Source organism: Mobula hypostoma, chromosome 18 (genome assembly GCF_963921235.1).
Source record: "Mobula hypostoma chromosome 18, sMobHyp1.1, whole genome shotgun sequence".
In the NCBI taxonomy this organism is placed as follows: Eukaryota; Metazoa; Chordata; class Chondrichthyes; order Myliobatiformes; family Myliobatidae; genus Mobula; species Mobula hypostoma.
Window position 1 is genome coordinate 64,243,965 of NC_086114.1, and position 19,696 is coordinate 64,263,660.

A 19,696-nucleotide genomic window follows, 5' to 3' on the forward strand; every position below is an offset into this window, starting at 1 on the left:
GAGTCATGAATTGAAAAGGCGGAAGATTGCTTTCAAAACGTGGAACAGATGCTAAGTAAGACGATAAAAGTGTTAAATCAACAAGAAAGTGAACTGCTGGACCAGGAGGGAAGATCACAACGGAAGAATATCAGGATATATAATGTTCCCGAAGGAGCGGAGGAGTTGTCTATGGTAGAGTTGGTAGAAAAGTTGCTGAGGGATGCGCTGGAGATTCCCTCGACTACGGAACTTGAAACTGAGAGAGCACACTGGGCGCTCGTCCCGAGGCCTTCTGGAGACAGGGAAGATAAGCCACGCTCAACAGTAATTAGATTCCTTCAGTACAATACCGAAGCAGAGATTCTGCGCAAGGCCTGGGGAAAGAAGGTGGTATTTTTGAACGGGAAATTAATATATTTTGATCAAGATTACCCCCCAGTGGCCCTGCAGAAACGTAAGGAATATTCTGAAGCGAAGTGAATATTAAAGCAAAGTAAGATTAGATTCCAGACTCCGTACCCTGCTAAACTGCAAGTGTTTTATGAAGACGGGACGCAGCTGTATCAGACAGTGGAAGAGGCGACTGCAGACATGAAGGACAGAGGGTTGCCCGTCAGTGTGATCAAACCGAGGGAAAGCCTGGCTGAGCAGTTATCCCGCTCTGCTTGGGAAATAGTGACAGAATCGAGAAAGCAGAGGACAGGAGGAGAGCGAGAGAAGAATATCAGGAAGAGACCGTGAGTTTTCTGAAGACAGCCCTCACCCCCTCCAGAAGAGGCATACGGTCTGACTAATTTCAAAAGTGCTGATAAGCTAAACAGAAGCAAAAATGAGCCTGAGGCTCCGGAGGGTTCCTGTGCTGTGGAAGACGTCCTGCCTCGTCCCTGTGCTGAAGATGCCGCGTCCCAGCGGCCTCAATGACTACAGACCGGTGGCATCATGAAGACCCTGGAGAGACTTGTTCTGGAGCTGCTCCAGCCTATGGTCAGGCCACACTTAGATTCCCTCCAGTTTGCCTACCAGCCCCGACTAGGAGTTGAGGATGCCATCGTCTACCTGCTGAACCGTGTCTACGCCCACCTGGACAAGCCAGCGAGCACTGTGAGGGTCATGTTTTTTGACTTCTCCAGTGCGTTCAACACCATCTGCCCTGCTCTGCTGGGGGAGAAGCTGACAGCGATGCAGGTGGATGCTTTCCTGGTGACATGGATTCTTGATTACCTGACTGGCAGACCACAGTACATGTGCTTGCAACATTGTGTGTCCGACAGAGTGATCAGCAGCACTGGGGCTCCACAGGGGACTGTCCTGTCTCCCTTTCTCTTCACCGTTTACACCTCAGACTTCAACTACTGCACAGAGTCTTGTCATCTTCAGAAGTTTTCCAATGACTCTGCCATAGTTGGATGCATCAGCAAGGGAGATGAGGCTGAGTACAGGGCTACGGCAGGAAACTTTGTCACATGGTGTGAGCAGAATTATCTGCAGCTTAATGTGAAAAAGACTAAGGAGCTGGTGGTAGACCTGAGGAGAGCTAAGGTACCGGTGACCCCTGTTTCCATCCAGGGGGTCAGTGTGGACATGGTGGAGGATTACAAATACCTGGGGATACGAATTGACAATAAACTGGACTGGTCAAAGAACACTGAGGCTGTCTACAAGAAGGGTCAGAGCCGTCTCTATTTCCTGAGGAGACTGAGGTCCTTTAACATCTGCCGGACGATGCTGAGGATGTTCTACGAGTCTGTGGTGGCCAGTGCTATCATGTTTGCTGTCGTGTGCTAGGGCAGCAGGCTGAGGGTAGCAGACACCAACAGAATCAACAAACTCATTCGATGTTGTGGGGTTGGAACTGGACTCTCTGACGGTGGTGTCTGAAAAGAGGATGCTGTCTAAGTTGCATGCCATCTTGGACAATGTCTCCCATCCACTACATAATGTACTGGGTGGGCACAGGAGTACATTCAGCCAGAGACTCATTCCACCGAGATGCAACACAGAGCGTCATAGGAAGTCATTCCTGCCTGTGGCCATCAAACTTTACAACTCCTCCCTTGGAGGGTCAGACACCCTGAGCCAATAGGCTGGTCCTGGACTTATTTCATAATTTACTGGCATAATTTACATATTACTATTTAACTATTTATAGTTCTATTACTATTTATTATTTATGGTACAACTGTAACAAAAACCAATTTCCCCCGGGGATCAATAAAGTATGACTATGACTATGACTAAATAGACAGTGCTATACTTATCTCAAGAAGCACGTATTACAATGTGGATTTTATATTACTCAATTATTTTATTTTTTATTCATTCATTCGCTCCCTTTTCCCCACCTAAATGAGAATATATACATGGGAGGAATACACAGGGAAATCTTTTCTGTGTAATGGACATAGATTTTTTCACTTACTTTTATGGGTACTGCAGTGGGGGCCCTCAACTCACAGGTAGAGGAGAGGCTATCCCCAATGGCTAGACGTTTCCTCTAGCTCAACCCAGGGTCAGCTACTAGAGACCTCAGCCTTGGAATCACTCCTTCGCTGCCTTTTTTAAAAACTCGCGTTTCTTGGTTTTTATTTGTTCAGGGAGTAGATCGATTAAGTTTTATTCTGCTAATTTCAATGATATACTGACAGATAAATACACATGGCTAAGGACAAAGTAAAATTCATTTCTTTTAATGTCAATGGGCTGTTAAATCCAATCAAATGCAGTAAAATTCTATCAAAAATGAAAAAAGAACAAGCCCATGTAGTATATTTACAGGAAACTCACAAGTGATAATGAGCATGGAAAATTAAAGGAATGGGCTTCACTAATTTGTTTTTCTTCTCATATAAATCAGGACATAGAAGAGGAGTTGCTATTCTCATTTCAAGCAAGCTAAATTTTGAAAAAGTATTCGAAATGGGAGATGAGGAGGGCAGATATATACTGGTAAGGGGGAATATAGACGGAAATCCAGTTACTTTATTGAATATGTACGCACCCCCAGGAAGTGACATTAGTTTTTTCCAGAAAATTACTAATATTATGGTAACGGAAACAGAAGGTCTCTTGATATGTGGGGGAGACTTAAGTTTACAATTACAACCAAAGTTAGACTCTTCCAATAGAAAAACCTATGAAACAAAGTCCTTACATAAGAAAGTTAACAATCTTTTTGAGGATGTTGGTCTAATTGATATATGGAGGGACCTTTTCCCTGACAGAAGGGATTACACTCATTATTCTGCCCCCCATTCTGTATATACAAGAATAGACTATTTCATAACTTTTGGAAAAGACAAAATAATCACCTGTGGAATTGGGACAATAGATGTAAGTGACCATGCACCTATATATTTATCTGTTGATTTTGACCTACAACCAAAGAATACAATTTGGAAACTAAATTCAAGTCTACTCAATGATCCCTATTTTAAGGAACAAATTAAAAAAGAAATTGGTCTTTACTTAGAATTCAATGATAATGGAGAGGTTTCACCTCCTATTCTATAGGATACTCTGAAGGCTGACTTAAGAGGGAAAATTATAGTGATATCTTCATATAAGAAAAAAAAGGAATAAAACATTAGAGGAATTACAAAATAAGCTGAAGGAACTAGAAAAAAAAACACAAATCGAGTTTGGCACAGGATACATTAGAAGAAATAAAAAAAATTAGGAATGAAATTAATAGTTTGGTTACACAAGAAATCAGGAAAAAAAATTAATGTTTCTGAAACAGAGGCATTATGAAAGTAGATCTAAACCTATGAAAATACTGGCGTGGAAACTGAAAAAAAAGATAGCAGAAAATACAATTCATAGAATTAGGGATCCAAGAACAAATGTGATTAAAAAAAATAAGCTAAGTGAAATTCAAGAAGCTTTTGAAATGTTTTACAAAACTCTATATTCCAAAGTTACAGGGGGAAATTTAACCCAAATTGACACCTTCCTGAATTCTTTAGAGTTACCCACTTTAAGCGAAGAACAAAATAGAACGATGACTGCTGACATAACTGAAGCTGAACTAGCAACTGCAATTAGTAGGCTTAAATTAAGCAAGTCACCAGGATCAAGTGGATATACAGCAGAGTGGTATAAAGAGTTTAGAAGTGAGTTAATCCCTGTTTTACTCCCCACACTGAACTGGACCCTGAGAAAGCCACAAATGCCCCCCAGCTGGAAGGAGGCGATAATCTCAGCTATACCGAAAGAAGGCAAGGATAAAATGGAATGTGGGTCATTTAGACCAATATCTGTTCTTAATGTGGATTATAGAATATTTACCTCCATCATGGCCAAACGATTAGAAGAGTTTCTCCCCACACTGATACATAATGATCAGACAGGTTTTATACAACAACACCAAACACAAGACAATAAACGAAGGACACTTCACATTATGGATCATATTAAAATGAAATTGAAGCAATAGTGATAAGCGTGGACACTGAAGAGGCACTTGATTCGGTTAATTGGAATTTTCTTTACAGAATTTTACATAGATTTGGTCTACATGACACAATTATTAAAACTATACAGGTACTATACAACAATCCTACTGCTAGGATTAAAATCAATGGATATTTATCTAATAGTTTTACCCTAGAAAGGGGCACGAGACAGGGTTGTGCATGGTCACCGCTACTCTTCGCATTATATCTGGAACCATTAGCTCAATACATCAGACAAAATGAAGATATCAGGGGAATTACTATTAAAGGGGCAGAACATAAATTGGCCTGTTACGCGGATGACATTTTGATCTATCTAGGGCAACCAACATACTCTTTACTTAAATTGATGCAATCCTTTGAACAATATGGTCAATTATCAGGATACAAGATCAACATAGATAAAACCCAACTACTTTCATATAACTATAGCCCACAAAGAGAAATTGAAAGTAGATATCCCTGGCATGGCAAACAGAGTCTTTCAAATATTTGGGCATCATTATGCCAAAAGATTTGGCAAAATTATCAGAATGCAATTATTCGCCTATATATAAAAAAAATTAAGGAAGATATAACAAGATGGAACCTAATTCCTTTTCTTGGTCTCTCTTCAAGGATTGAATCTATTAAAATGAATACCCTGCCCAGACTACTATATCTCTCTCAGACCCTACCAATAGAGATTAACCAAAATCAATTCAATGAATGGAACAAAATGTTATCAAGATATATATGGCAAGCTAAAAGGCCTAGAGTTTGTCTCAAAACTTTGCAATTAGCCAAGGAAAAGGGGGATGGGGCCTACCTTCTCTTAGAGATGATTATTTTGCAGCACAGTTGAGAGCTGTGATATGCTGGTGCAACCCATCATATGACACTCAATGGAAAAACATTGAGGAGAGGATACTTTCCATCCCCATACAGGCAATTTTGACTGATAAACAACCTACAAAGTTACATAAATAATATTGATAACGCATATGTGAAATGGACTCTTAAAATATGGAAAACTATTATAAAAGAATATAAACTAGAGGGAGATATTGCAATTCTTAAATGGTGTGCATATGACGGATTTTATGCTGAATAAACGGGATGCTAGATTTAAGGACTGGACGGCTAAAGGAATAACAGCTATTCACAATATAATGAAAGAAGGAACACTGTTCAGTTTTGAAATGCTCAAAGAGAAACACTCATTAGAAAAACAAGACTTTTACCAGTATTTGCAGATGCGCCAGTATGTTAATAGGATGGTTAAAAATGTAACCAAGGCAAGTACATGTCTGATAGAGCTATTTAGAAAAGCATTCATTCAGACAACGGTAGTAGAATCATTTCAAGAGTGTATAAGGGTTTGTCAAATCTTAAAACGCATTCAACTTCATACATTAAAACAAAATGGGAGAAGGAAGGAGGGATAATAATATCTGAGGAAGAATGGACAATAATATGGAGGTATCAATGGAAGTGTACCAGTTCACAGAAATGGAGGGAGTTCAGATGGAAAAACTTGATAAGATATTTTATTACACCCTCTCAGAAATCCCATTATGATAGTAACCTCCCTGTTTGCTGGAGAAATTGTGGAAATCAAAATGCAAACTATTATCATATTTTCTGGGAATGCCCCGTTATCAAAGACTATTGGAGTGGGATACACAACGCCCTAAAAGACATTTTTAAATGTGAAATATCCTTAGAAAGTAAGACCATATATTTTGGGTATATACCTCAAGAATGGTTGAAAAGAGATAAATATTTAATGAATGTACTGCTGGTGGCTGGTAAAAAGACCAGGAAATGGTTATCACAGGAGAACCCGACTTCAAATGTATGGATGGAAATTACAATGGACATTTACAAAATGGAGAAGATAACAGCATCTGTTAATCATAAGTTGGAACAATTTGATTCATACTGGGGGAAAATGGTTTAACTACACAACACCTCATAGGCCTGATTTTATTCTCACAAGTTGATGAATATGTTGTAAAAAAAATCACTCCCTACTTGTACATAGTTTTCTTCTTTCAATTGTTCTTTCTTTCCTCTCCTTTCTATAAGTGCATACTTCAGATAAATATTATGTGGAGATTTGTGGCAAATATGACTATATGATATACAGTATCTGAAATACATCTTATGGAAATGCTTGTTTGATGATGAACTTCAATAAAAAATAAATTACAAAAAAAAAGGAAGCATCTTATCTGGATGCTTCATAGCTAGTTGCGGTAACCGCTCTGCTTGAGACCACAAGAAACTGCAGACGCAAGAGATTCTGCAGATGCTGGAAGTCCAGAGCAACACATACAACGTTTCATATTGAGACCTTTCATGAGGAAGTTGCAATGCTGTGACCACAGCCCAGTCCATTGTGCAAACAGCCTCCCCATTCACTGACCCCTGCCTTGGAAAGCAACAGAATCAAAGACTTCTCCTACCCCGGTCACTTTCTTCTGCTCTCACCCATTGGGCAGAAGGCACAAAACTTTGAGAACACACACCACCAGGGCTCAAGAACAGCTCTCATCCCGTTGCTATCAGACGCCGGAACGAACCTCTCAAACCCTAAATGAGGAGCTGAATAATCGTGTGAAAAATAAAGCTAATCTTAATCTTAACTCATCATCTCCCAATCTGTGACTCCCCTACACTGTTTACCTGTCTGCGTCCACTTTATCTGTAATTTTATTCTTTCTTCTTTTTTTTCTTTTTACTACCTCGATATAATTAGGTCTTGCATGATCTGTGTGGATAGCACACAAAAGTTTTTCCACCGTCTGTCAGGAGCCCCTACATCATCACCACTGCTTCATCATTTCCTGTCAGTCCTCTTATCTACACACACGCCACCTTTTGTATTTATATTCATTGTGGTGTTTTTATTGTCTTCTTTATCTTTTTTTCCTGTTGCATCAGATCCGGAGTAACAATTACTTCTTTTTCCTTTACACTTGTGTACTGGAAATGACATTAACCAATCTGGAATCGAATTGAATCGAATCTTGAATTGATGTGACAGTGATAAAACCACCAACCAGATCAGTGAGTATCTGTGATGAGAGAAACAGGGTTAACGTTTCAGATTAATGAGTGTTCAGTGGAGATGGTAGAAGTGGGACTTGCACCATGATTTCAGATTCAGAGGAAAAGGGGAGACTCCTTGCTTTTGGAAGATTGACCATCAGCTGGAGGATGAGAGCAGCTGTTGATCAGTTGAACTGTTAACAAAGGGTTAAATGGCAGCACGATTAGTGAAATGCTTTAAGTGTCAGCAATTGGGTGCAACTCACACCACTGTCTGTAAGGAGTTTGTACGCTGGCCTGTGACTGTGTGGGTTTCCTCCGTGGGGAGAGGAGAGAGGGGGGAGAGGGGAGGGTGGAGGGTGGAGGGTGGAGGGTGGAGGGTAGAGGGTGGAGGGTAGAGGGCAGAGGGCAGAGGGCAGAGGGATTCTGAGCAGATGCTGGACTGACTCTGATTTTGAGCAGATGTTGGACCGATTCTGATTCTGATTCTGAGCAGATGTTGGACTGTGCCCTGGAGCTCAGTCATTTGTAATCTTAGACCATAAGACCATAAGACAAAGGAGCAGAAGTCGGCCATTTGGCCCATCGAGCCCCTGCTCCGCCATTTTATCATGAGCTGATCCATTCTCCCATTTAGTCCCACTCCCCCGCCTTCTCACCATAACCTTTGATGCCCTGGCTACTCCGATACCTATCAATCTCTGCCTTAAATACACCCAATGACTTGGCCTCCACTGCTGCCCGTGGCAACAAATTCCATAGATTCACCACCCACTGACTAAAAAAATTTCTTTGCATTTCTGTTCTGAATGGGCGCCCTTCAATCCTTAAGTCATGCCCTCTCGCCCTAGACTCCCCCATCATGGGAAACAACTTTGCCACATCCACTCTGTCCATGCCTTTTAACATTCGAAATGTTTCTATGAGGTCTCCCCTCATTCTTCTAAACTCCAAGGAATACAGTCCAAGAGCGGACAAACGTTCCTCATATGTTAACCCTCTCATTCCCAGAATCATTCTAGTGAATCTTCTCTGTACCCTCTCCAACGTCAGCACATCCTTTCTTAAATAAGGAGACCAAAACTGCCCCACTTCTTGCAAACGGCTGGTTAAGCTGAATATCACACTTGCAACGAAAGAGTTAAATTGGATTCCAGTTTGCTAACATGGCAAAATATGTAACATAAAGTGGAAGTTCATAGATAGAATGGTGCTAGTTGGTTTCTAGGAAATTAGTGCACAGGCATGTTCTGAGAACTTGCCATGAGGAACAGTCGACAGCCCTGAGAGTAGATAATGATGAGAAACATGTTTGTTTGGAAAAGTACTGGGGTAAAAGTTATGCTTGATTTTTGAAGGGATCTAGAGGGGTATAAAAAGGAAATCTCCTCAGGGTTGGCCATGTCTAGTATGAAGAGTTGGAGCGGGGTGGGGGGTTGGGGGGACAGAGGCAGAGAGAGACTGATAGACACAGAAGAACAGTTGGATATGTAGCTCCCTCTGGCAGTATATTGCGTGGTGTGGCTTAGTAATTGGCTGATATTATTTTGCCTCTTTTGTCACTTCATTAATAATTTTTCTTTCCTTCTGTATTTTATGCTTTGTATAACTCCTGTGGAGTATTTTACACACCTTTAACAGTGTACAGTGCCTCCCTTGTTTGCAGAAATCACATGCTGCTGAATTAGATGAAGAACAGGGATGGGTGGGAAAGTATTTTCAGTCCAGCACTCAGGGATGGTACTTACAGGATGTGAACCATCTCCTGGTGCAGCTGCTGCAGTGCATCGAGCAGCCCTGGTAACTCCTGCTGGTAATACTGCTGGTGGTGGGCTTCGGCCGAGCGGACGGCCAGCACGTACTGGTTGTGCAGGATGTGCATCTTCATGGTGGCCTTGACGTACTTGTCTTTCATTTTGTCCCGCTCCTTGTCTAATTTAGAAAAGAAATGTCTGTAATCAGATTCTGCTGAGCCTGGGGAGAGACACCGGAGGTCAACGTCCAGCTCAGTCCAGGACAGAGCAGCAGACTGTCAGGCAACAGCCCTTCTCAAGAGTGAGCCTCTCAGACCAGAGTCCATTGTTCCTAATCCCAAGTGTCTGAGTCAGGATTACACTTCAGGAACAAACTTACAATCAACACTCAAAAGTTGAGAGTTGTTAAGAAGGTGTGTGGTGTTCTGACCTCCTCTAGCCAGGGAAATGGAGTTATAGAGCCTCGAGAAATTGTCACAGCTCTATAAGTCCCTGGTTAGACCGCACTTGGAATATTGTATTCAGTTCTGGTCACCTCTTTATAGGAAAGATGTGGAAGCTTTAGAGAGGGTGCAGAGGAAATTTACCAGGATGCTGCCTGGATTAGAGGGCATGTTTTATGACAATAGGTTCAGCGAACTAGAGCTTTTCTCATTGGAGTGAAGGAGGATGAAAGACAGCTTGACAGAGGTGCACAAGATGATAAGATGCATAAATTGACTGGACAGCCAGAGACTTTTTCCCGGGGGGGGTTTGTCAGAGGTAGGATTTTTACAGAGAGAGGTGACAGCATGGGACACACTGCCAAGGTGGTGGCAGAGGGAGGGCTCAGATTTATCTTGTTGAAGGTTACAAGGTTGGCACAGCACTGTGGGCAGAAGGGCCTGGACTGTGTGGCACTACTCTATAGTAAGAGCTCCCAAGTGCTTCACAGAGTATCAGAAATAGGGGAATATCAGGACACACGAGTACTGGCTTTAGGCAGATGCGGCTTGTTAGCTGCGGTTGGCAGCTCACCTTGGCGAAGGAACTCTATGATCTCAAAGCTCTGCTGCCTGGCAGCTACACCCACCCCTGGGGAGTAAACCCTGAGGAGAAGCCTGGAGCTGGAATCCCTAAGGCAGCTCCACATTGATCTCAAGGCTGACTGGCAACTCCTGCAATGCTGCTGGGGCCAAACTCTATTGGTCAGAATCAGGTTTAATATCATCGGTATCTGATGAAATTTGTTGTTATGTGGCAGTAGTACATTGCAATACAGAGTAATAAAAGCTATAAAGCACAATAAGTACATGAAAAAATAAATTAAATAAGTACTGCAAAAAGAGGGGGAAAATACTGAGGAAGTGTTCATGGGTTCACTGTCCATTCAGAAATCTGATGGTGGAGGGGAAGAAGCTGTTTCTGAAACATTCACTGTGTGTCATCAGACTCCTGTACTTCCTACTCCACTGTGGCAATGAGAAGGGACATGTCCTGGGTGATGGGGGTCCTTCATGATGGGTGCTGCCTTTCTGAGGCATTGCCTTTTGAAGGTGTACTGGATGCTGGGGAGTCTAGTGCCCATCGTGGAGCTGACGAGCTTACAACTTTCTGCAGCTTTTTTCCAACACTGTGCAGTGGCCCCACTGTACCAGATGGTGAAGCAACCAGTCAGAATGCTCTCCAAGGTCCATCTGTAGAAATTTGTGAGTGTATTTGCTGACGTAACAAATCTCCTCAAACTACTAATGAAATATAGCTGCTGTTGTGCGTTCTTTGTAATTGCATCAGTATGTTGGGCCCAGGACAGATTCTCAGAGATGGTGACACCCAGGAACTTGAAACTGTTCACCCTTTCCATTTCTGATCCCTCGATGAGGACTGGTGTGTGTTCCCTCAACTTCCCCTTCCCGAAGTCCACAATTAGTTCCTTAGCCTTACTGACGTTGAGTGCCAGGTTGTTGCTGTGTCACCACTCAACCAGCTGATCTATCCCTCTCCTGTACGCCTCCTTGTCACCACCTGAAATTCTGCCAACAGTAGTTGTGTTGCTGGCAAATTTATAGATGGTGTTTCAGCTGTGCCGAGCCACACAGTCATGGCTGTGTAGAGAGTAGAGCAGTGGTCTCATCAGCACACAAGCTTGAGGTGCACCGTCTTGATCGTCGGTGAGGAGGAGACGTCATTTCCAATCTGCACTGACCGTGGTCTCCCAGTGAGGAGGTCAAGCATCCACTTGCAGAGGGAGGTACAGAGGCCCAGGGTTTTGGAGCTTGGTAATTAGTACTGTGGATATGATGGTGTTGAGCACTGAGCTGTAGTCAATAAACAGCAGCCTGATGTAGGTATTGCTATTGTCCAGATGATCCAAGGCCAAGTAGAGAGCCAGTGAGGTTGTATCTGCTGTGGACATATTGCAGTGGGTCCAGGTCCTTGCTTAAGCAGGAGTTGATTCAAGCCATGACCAACTTCTCAAAGCACCTCATCACAGAAGAGTCTGATCTAGTAAGATGGCAGCATGCTTGCACACAGCAGCTTCTATGGGGTCAACCAAGGGTGTTATTGCCTTTTTAAAACACATTTTCAACATTTGCAGGACCCTGCTGGACACTAAGAACTCAAAGTACTCCAGGTCTACCCCATCAGTGGAGAAACTTTTGGAGCTGGGCTTGGTGCGGACCACGGCGCCTCCTGCGTCAGAGGGGCTTCGGTACACGAAGGCGATGTACAAGTGATTGCCTTAGTCACTTTCCTTGTGATGGCAAGAGCCTGCTGGAGATTGCCACCCAGGGGAGAGGCACTCCACTGGAGGCAGTGAGGCACAGTGTTCTGCTAGAGGTGGTGCTGCCCCCCCCCCACCCCCAGGTACTTGCTCTGCAAAAGACACAATATATTATGTTTGGTGCAGACTGCTGCAACCTTCATGGATTCAGGGTCTTGGACTACAGTTTTTTTCTGCGACTGTATTTTACTGATATCGCAGAAGTGCTTGCTACCTTCCATGGGCTAGATGCGGCCTGTGCTGTGTGTGACTGTTGGTGCTGTGTTTTGTACCTTGGCCCAGAGTAACGCTGTTTCATTGGGCTGTATTCATGGGTGTTCAGGTATGGTTGAATGACAAGTAAACTTCAACTTGAGCTTCAACCTGCCTCAGGGCATTAGTCACTGAGGCAGCTCTCCCTGCTCCTCTTGGACACTGGTATGATTGTTGCTCTTTTGAAGCAGATGGGAACCTCTGATTGCAGCAATGAGAGATTGAAAATGTCCTTCAATCCTCCCGCTAATTGGTCTCTGCCATTCTTTTTGACTCATCAGCTGGTGGAGGGGGAAGCCTGTTGCTTCGACAACAGCTTGCTCTCCGTATCATACTGCCCTGGCTTGCGTATCACGTAGTCAGCTAGGATACAACATCCACTGTCAACCCTGACCAACAGAAGGCCTCGACATATTCTGTATTTTTCTTGTTATAATTTATAATTCACTGCACTGCTGCCACAAAACAACAAATTTCACAATATACGTCAGCGATAATAAACCAGATTCTGATTCCCAGTGTCACGGTTGCGGGAGCTGACAGAGTTTGCTCTTCTCTCCGCTGCACTCACCTTTGCTAGCCTCATGAAGTTTCCTCTTCGCTGCGCTCACTTCCTTGGCTTGCTGGCGATATTGTGATTTCAGTTTCTCAACTTCATTTTGTGTGTTCTGTAAAACCAGAGAAGCACAGCTTAAACACAGCTTCTTACAACGTGACCTTCAGGAGAAACACTCATTTCTATGCAACTTGAGTCAGTTCTTTTACCGGTGACATAAGAGGACATCCAGAACTTTTGGTGGATACACCAGTGGGAGTTGAAGATTGAGAGGACTAAATGCAATATCAGAATGATAAAGATTCCTTCTTCTCCAGCAGTTCACCTTTTCCACCTATTACCTCCCAGCTTCTTACTTCATCCCCCTCGCCCTCTCACCTTCCATCTTGTCCTCCTCCTCGGCCCACAACGTTCTTATTCCGGTGTCCTCCCCACCCCCCCCCCCTTCCCAGCCCTGATGATCCGAAACATCGATTGTTTATTCCTCTCTGTTGACGTTGCCTGACTTGTTGAGTTCCTCCAGCGTTTTCACTTTGTTGATCTAGATTTCTAGCATCTGCAGGATCTCTTGTGTTTAAGATTGACAAAGAGTTGTCTTGTTAAAATGACAGAAAACGAGGGAGGCGAAATCGCATTGATGGACTTGATGGACACAGGAGTCCAGGATGAAAGCTCTCAGGCTTGTCCATTTACCTCCACAGACGCTGCCTGATTTGCTGCCTGTTTTTATTTACTTGGACAGTCAGTATGGTAACAGACCTTCAGACCCAACAAGCTGCACTACCCAATCACACCTATGTGACCCACTAACCCGCAGGTCTTCTCTGCACTTTCTCCTGGAGTTAATTTTCCCCTATGCTTGTGGGTGTTTGTGTAGAGCAGAACAGCATATCTTGATGAAAACTGCCCATAAGCATAGGTAGTGGTAACAAACAGCAGATGTGTAAGCACTTGTAACTGAGACTTTTTTAAAATTTAGAAACCCACACGCTCACAGGAAGGAACACACTAACTTCCAACAGAGGATGCCAGAATTGGACTCTGAATTCTGACGCCCCGAGATGTAACAGTGTCGTGCTACACTACCGAGAGAGTGTCTTTGTGGGTGTGCCAAGTGTGCGAGGCCTCAGGGATGGTCAGAATGGGTGGGGAAGACTGTCCATAAAGTGTGGACGGAGAATCAGTTGGATGCGGACTGTTTCACCTTTGCCTCTTCCTGAAGGAACTGTGACTAGGATTAGACAGCAGGGCTGATGCATCAGGGAGATGGTCACCTCTGTTTACAGTTGAAGCAATTACCAAGTGGATATTGAGTGGCAGGAAAACCAGCAGAGGGGGCGGCAGGAAACTTTCCAAAGGGGAAAAATGGAAAACCAGTTCCTGCTCAGGTGAAATAAAACAAAGACTCAAGAGGGGTTAGAGATGGCCAGGGAGCCAGCCGAGTGGGTCTGGTTGGTCAGGCAGCGTCCATGGAAAGGAACAAAGAGTCAATGTTTCGGGCCGAGACGCTTCAACAGGATGTTAATTCAGATAATCTGTTCAAATTCTGATGACGGGTCTTGGCTCGAAACACAGACAGCTTATTCCTCTCCGTAGATGCTGCCTGACCTGCTGAGTTCCCCCAGCACTTGTGCAAGTTGCTCTGGATTTCCAGCGTCTGCAGAACCTTGTGTGTTTGGGCTTAGCTGGAGAGCTTTATCCGAGGGCCGGCTCAGCTGCACTGGTCTGAACGGCCTTTGGGGACTGGAAAGTAGCGGAGGAACCCAGGCCAGGAGGGAAACAGTCGACATGGGATCGAGTCCCTTCCTCTGCACTGAGAGGTAGAGGAGAAATGGCTGGTACAGGTGGTGAAGGGATAGAACACAGAACAGTACAGGAACAGGCCCCTTGGCCCACAATGCTGTGTCAAACCAATAAAATCAGTGATCAAACTAATCTCCTCTGCCCACACAATATCCCTATCATTCCATACTCCCCACTGGACCTGCAGTCTCCCGCATCTCCAAGGGAAACAGTGTGGGCTCACCGCAGTGACGTGACCTTGGCTTCTGGCTCATTCCACGTAACAGCATCTACCCTTACAGGGAGTGAACATACTGGCAAACACGAGAGAACACAACACCTCGACAAACCGGTTTTTTTAAAGTGGTTCTATTTACGACTGTAACTAACACAAGTTGCCACCGTAGGGAAGGGTGTGTCAGGTGTACTCCAAAGTCCCTCCACCCATACCATAACCCAAAGCTTCACAAGAAACACAAACACCTCAATACAACATGTTGCAGCTCTGCAGGTAAAGGTTACGACAGGCAGATGGAGTTGTAGTCACGGGGTAGAGGCGGGAAGCAGTGGTGGGGGTGGGAGGGCAGCTCAGATTGTGAGTCACACGGATGGGGGCATCAACATCTCAGAGGATCGATCTGATCATACTGAAGCCATTTCAGAGAAGGAACACCGGTGTCTATACTTCCTTCAGGAGTTTGAGGTGCTTTGGTATAAGACCATAAGACATAGGGACACAATCAGGCCATTCAGCCCATTGAGTCTGCTCTGCCATTCCATCATGGCTTGTCACCGAAGACTGGCAAATTTCTACAGAGGTGCCATGGAGAGCGTTCTGACGGTCGGTATCACCGTCTGGTATGGAAGCACCAATACGCAGGATCGGGAAAAGCTGCAGAGAGGGTTGCAGACTCAACCAGCCCCATCACGGGCACACTGCCAACCAGTGAGGACAATTTCAGAAAGAGGTACCTCACGGAGGTGGCATCCATGTTTAAGGACCTCCAAAATCCAAAACCCAGGACGTGCCCTCTTCTCATTGCTGCCATCAGGGAGGAGGTCCAGGAGCCTGACAACACCCAGTCAACGTTTTAGGAACATGGCCTTCCCCTGCGCCATCAGATTGCTGAACGGACCGCGAACCCATGGTCACTCCCTCACTATTCCCCTTTGGCACTATTTATTTAGTTGTATATCTCTTCTGGTAATATATCACTTTTTTTTCCACTGCTGCCGTAAAATAACAAGCTTCACGACACAAGTCAGTGATCATAAACCTGATTCTCATTCCGTTCAGTCTGAATGTTGAAAAGCCGTGAGGTAATGTTGCAGCTCTACAAAACCCTGTTTGGACCACACTTGCTCAGTTCTGGTCACCTCAGTATGGGAAGGATGAGGAAGCTTTGGAGAGGGTGCAGAGGAGATTTACCAGGACGCTGCCTGGATTAGAGAGCATGACTTATGAGGAAAGGTTGAGTCAGCGAGGGCTTGTCTCTTTGGAACAAAGGAGGTTGAGAGGTGACTTGATGGAGGTGTACAAGATGGTAAGAGGCAGTGATCAAGTGGATAGCCATCACCTTTTTCCCAGGGTGGAAAATGACTAATACAAGGGGGTATAATTTTGAAATGACTGGAGGAAAGTATAGGAGGGGGGATATCAGAGGTAGGATTTTTTTTTTAAACACAGAGCGCTGGGTGTGTGGAATGCCCTGCCAGGCTGATATATTAGAGATTCTTAGATAGACACGAAGATGTATTTCATCCATGTGCTATCTAAGAGTCTGTAATGTGCTATGTGAGGGGATCTTGGAGTAGGTTACAACACACTAGATCCTTTCAATCTGGATATCACATTGGCCTGGGAAAACGACTGCCAAGGCCCCGGGGCTGTACTAGTCTCCAGTCCTCAGCTAGTCAAACCCAGAGGGCCACAGGCTGAACTTCCTTTATCTTCAAGATGTCCGGTTTATGCATTCCAAAATCCAGTATCAAAAGGTGGGTGCCCCAGTGGGTAGAGTTGCTGTATCACAGCTCCAGCCACTCTGGCTCCATCCTGACCTCCACTGCTGTCTATGTGGAGTTCGCACCATCACCCTGTGACCTCACACACACACACAGGCACACACACTCACTATCACACGTTCAATGCCACACACACACACTCTCACAGACACACACACACACACACACACACACACACACACAGTGCTGGGGAACTCAAATCCTGAGGAAGGGTCTCAGCCCAAAATGTTGACTTTTTTTTTAAACAGATAGATGCTGCTTGATCTACTGAGTTCTCCCAGCATTTTGTGTGTTGCTGAAGATTTCCAACATTGGCAGCACCTTGTGTCTCCCTGTGACTGAGCTGGTTTTCCCAGAGTGCTCCGATTTCCTCCCACACCCCAAAGACTCTTGCAGGTCACTGAGTTAATTGGCCATTGTAAATTACTAGCGTAGAAAGAATAAAGTTGCAGTGCTACAGTGAGATAATGAGGGGGTATGGGACTGATGGCACTGTCCCCAGAGGGCTAGCATTAACCCTGATGGACTGAATGGCCTCTGTGTCACTATGTGTGCATGTGCGTCCATTGTGAGAGATGAGGACCGCTGACATGCTTTGGTGGGTGTGTTTGTTATTTGTGTGTCTGGAGGTGACTGATGAGTCCAATCCGGGCTAGGAAGTACCTCCCCTCCCACACGTGGGCCAAGCGTGTGAAGGTTCTGCAGCTGGGCTGCTCCTTCTTTCCACTGTTATCGTTTCCTTTTTGCTCCAGTGCTGCGACCCTTCTCGGCTTTGGTGGCACCTTTATTGAGAAAGCTGCACCAGGCTGGGTCTGTATGTTCCCAAAACGTGCAATCGATCACCATTTCCGCTGACCACCATGAGAGTGCGTTGTACGGTAAGTTAAAAACTGTCTTGGGCATGCTAGATTTTTTTTTAATAAGGTTTCAGATGGTATGGTCTCCACAGAGCCCTGATCTCAACATCATCGAGGCTGTCTGGGATTACCTGGAGAGACAGAAGCCAGCAAGACAGCCAAAGTCTGCAGAAGAACTGTGGCAAGATCTCCAAGACGCTTGGGAGTAACCTACCAGCCGATTTTCTTATAAAACTACATGACAGCGCACCCAAAAGAATTGATGCAGTTTGAAAGGCAAAGGGTATTCATCCTAAATATTGCTTTGATTTAGTGTCTTACTGTTTACTGCTCCTTATCAGAAAATATTCTATATTTAGGAAATGTTTATTTCATTACTTTTGAAAGCATCTTCGCTTTGCAGATTTCTTTTTAAACAGTATTGTTTGTGGCTGGTCAGAGATACCGATCACTGTATGTGAAGCTTATATGGGGGCTGTGAGGATGCACTACGCACAGAGTAATGGGGGAAGGGAGGTCTTACGACTGGCTTATTAGGAATGTACAGGGCAGATCAGGGATGCAGGTTTGTGTACTGGGAGTGTTCAGTGGAAATTCTGACCAGACCAGTCTTACAAAACCACCTTCACCAGCTGAGGAGACCAAAAGACCACAACACACAGGAGCAGAATTAGGCCATTTGGCCCATGGTCTCGATCCTATCATTCAATCATGACTGACTTATTTTCCCTCTCAACCCCATTCTCCTGCCTTCTCCCCACAAGGTATGACACCCTTACTAATCAAGAACCTATCAACCTTTGCTTTAAGTATACCCGATGACTTAGCCTCTCCTCTGCAGCCACCCGTGGAAATGAATTCCACAGATGCTCTGCCCTCTGGCTAAAGAAATTCCTCCTCATCCCAGTTCTAAAGGGACATCCTTCTATTCCGAGACTGTGCCCGCTGGTCCGAGACAACGCTGTTGGGAGAAGAAAGACTGAAGAGAAATGAAGAAATGTAGGGTGGGGGGGGGGGGGAACTTCCAGAGAATCAGAGGTTTTCCGGGATGGAGATTCCCGATGTGTAGCCAGTCAGATGAACGGATACACCTCCTGTCCTGTACCTTCAACACCTCCTGGCTGATGTGTTGCCATTGCTCAGTGTAACTCTTCTTCAGCAGCTGCTTGTCACGGATCAGCAGGGTGAGCTTGTTAATGGGCCCCGAGCTCAGGTCGTCCGAATGTTTCCGCATGGCGCGACTCAGTGCCTCCGTCTGATTCACGATGGTGGCCCAGGACTGCAAGGACAGACAGGAAGCTTTCAGACTCACTGACAGAACCAGAAAACGCAAAAACACCACTGAGGGCCAATAAGTCATGCAAAAAGAGAGTAAAGTAAGTGAGGACCATTCAGAAACCTGATGGCCGAGGGGAGGAAGCTGTTCAGTGTGTGTCTTCAGGCTCCCGTGCCTCCTTCCCGATGGTAGTAACGAGGAGAGGGCATGAGGGCCCTTCATGATGGATGCCAGATCAGAGACCTCGGCAGCCGTATTCCCAGACCTTTGTGGTATTCAGATTCCAACGTGGTGTCTTCCCCACCGTCACAGAACACAGAGGCACTGCCTGTGTAAGATGTCCTCGACGGTGTACGGCTTGTGCCCAAGATGGAGCTGGCTAACATACAACTCTGGAGTTTCATTCACTCCTGTGAATGGGAGCCTCCGCACCAAACGGTGATTCAACCAGTTAGAATGCTCTCCACACTACATCTATAGAAATTTGCCGAGTCTTTGGTGATACAAGAGGAATTGAGTACAAGAGTAAAGATAGTCACTTGGTGGAGTATGTGAACGCCGGGGGCTGGAGGGCCTGTTCTGTTCTGTATTCTTACCACAGCCATATCTTGGTGAGACCACAACTGCAATACCATGTACAGTTTGGGTCTTCTTACCTAAAGAAAAGAGTGGATACTTAACTTGGAGCGAGTAATTTTTACTAGACGGGCACCCAGGATAATGTGTTTGTCAAATGAAGGGGCAAGGCCCTATATTTTCCGGCATGTAATAGGATAACTTCACCATAGACAGTCCCAAGCCTGGCTGTGAAAGGAGGGGATCTGGAAATGGGGCTAACAACCTCATCCTGAGAAAACCCAGAACTACAGGAGCTCTAAAGGCCTCGTCCCTGGGAGAGGAAGAATCTTCGATGGACTAGGCCTGGAGATACTGAAGCCTGGCCCAGGGCAGAGGACTCTGG

General features: G+C 44.9%; 1 protein-coding gene across 3 annotated transcripts in view; it reads right to left on the bottom strand.

The window, feature by feature from the left end:
- The window catches only part of fes (FES proto-oncogene, tyrosine kinase), a 108,204-nt gene that overhangs the window by 57,723 nt on the left and 30,785 nt on the right, over positions 1-19,696 (bottom strand). For 2 of the 3 annotated variants that reach the window (XM_063071034.1, XM_063071033.1), the window contains exons 3-5: positions 18,565-18,738; positions 12,814-12,910; positions 9,221-9,404 (exon numbers count right to left, since the gene is read on the bottom strand). In XM_063071034.1, the coding sequence (XP_062927104.1) occupies positions 9,221-9,404; positions 12,814-12,910; positions 18,565-18,738 (455 nt within the window). The remainder of the gene's footprint in view (positions 1-9,220; positions 9,405-12,813; positions 12,911-18,564; positions 18,739-19,696) is intronic. The other variant, XM_063071035.1, reaches the window with a different exon arrangement.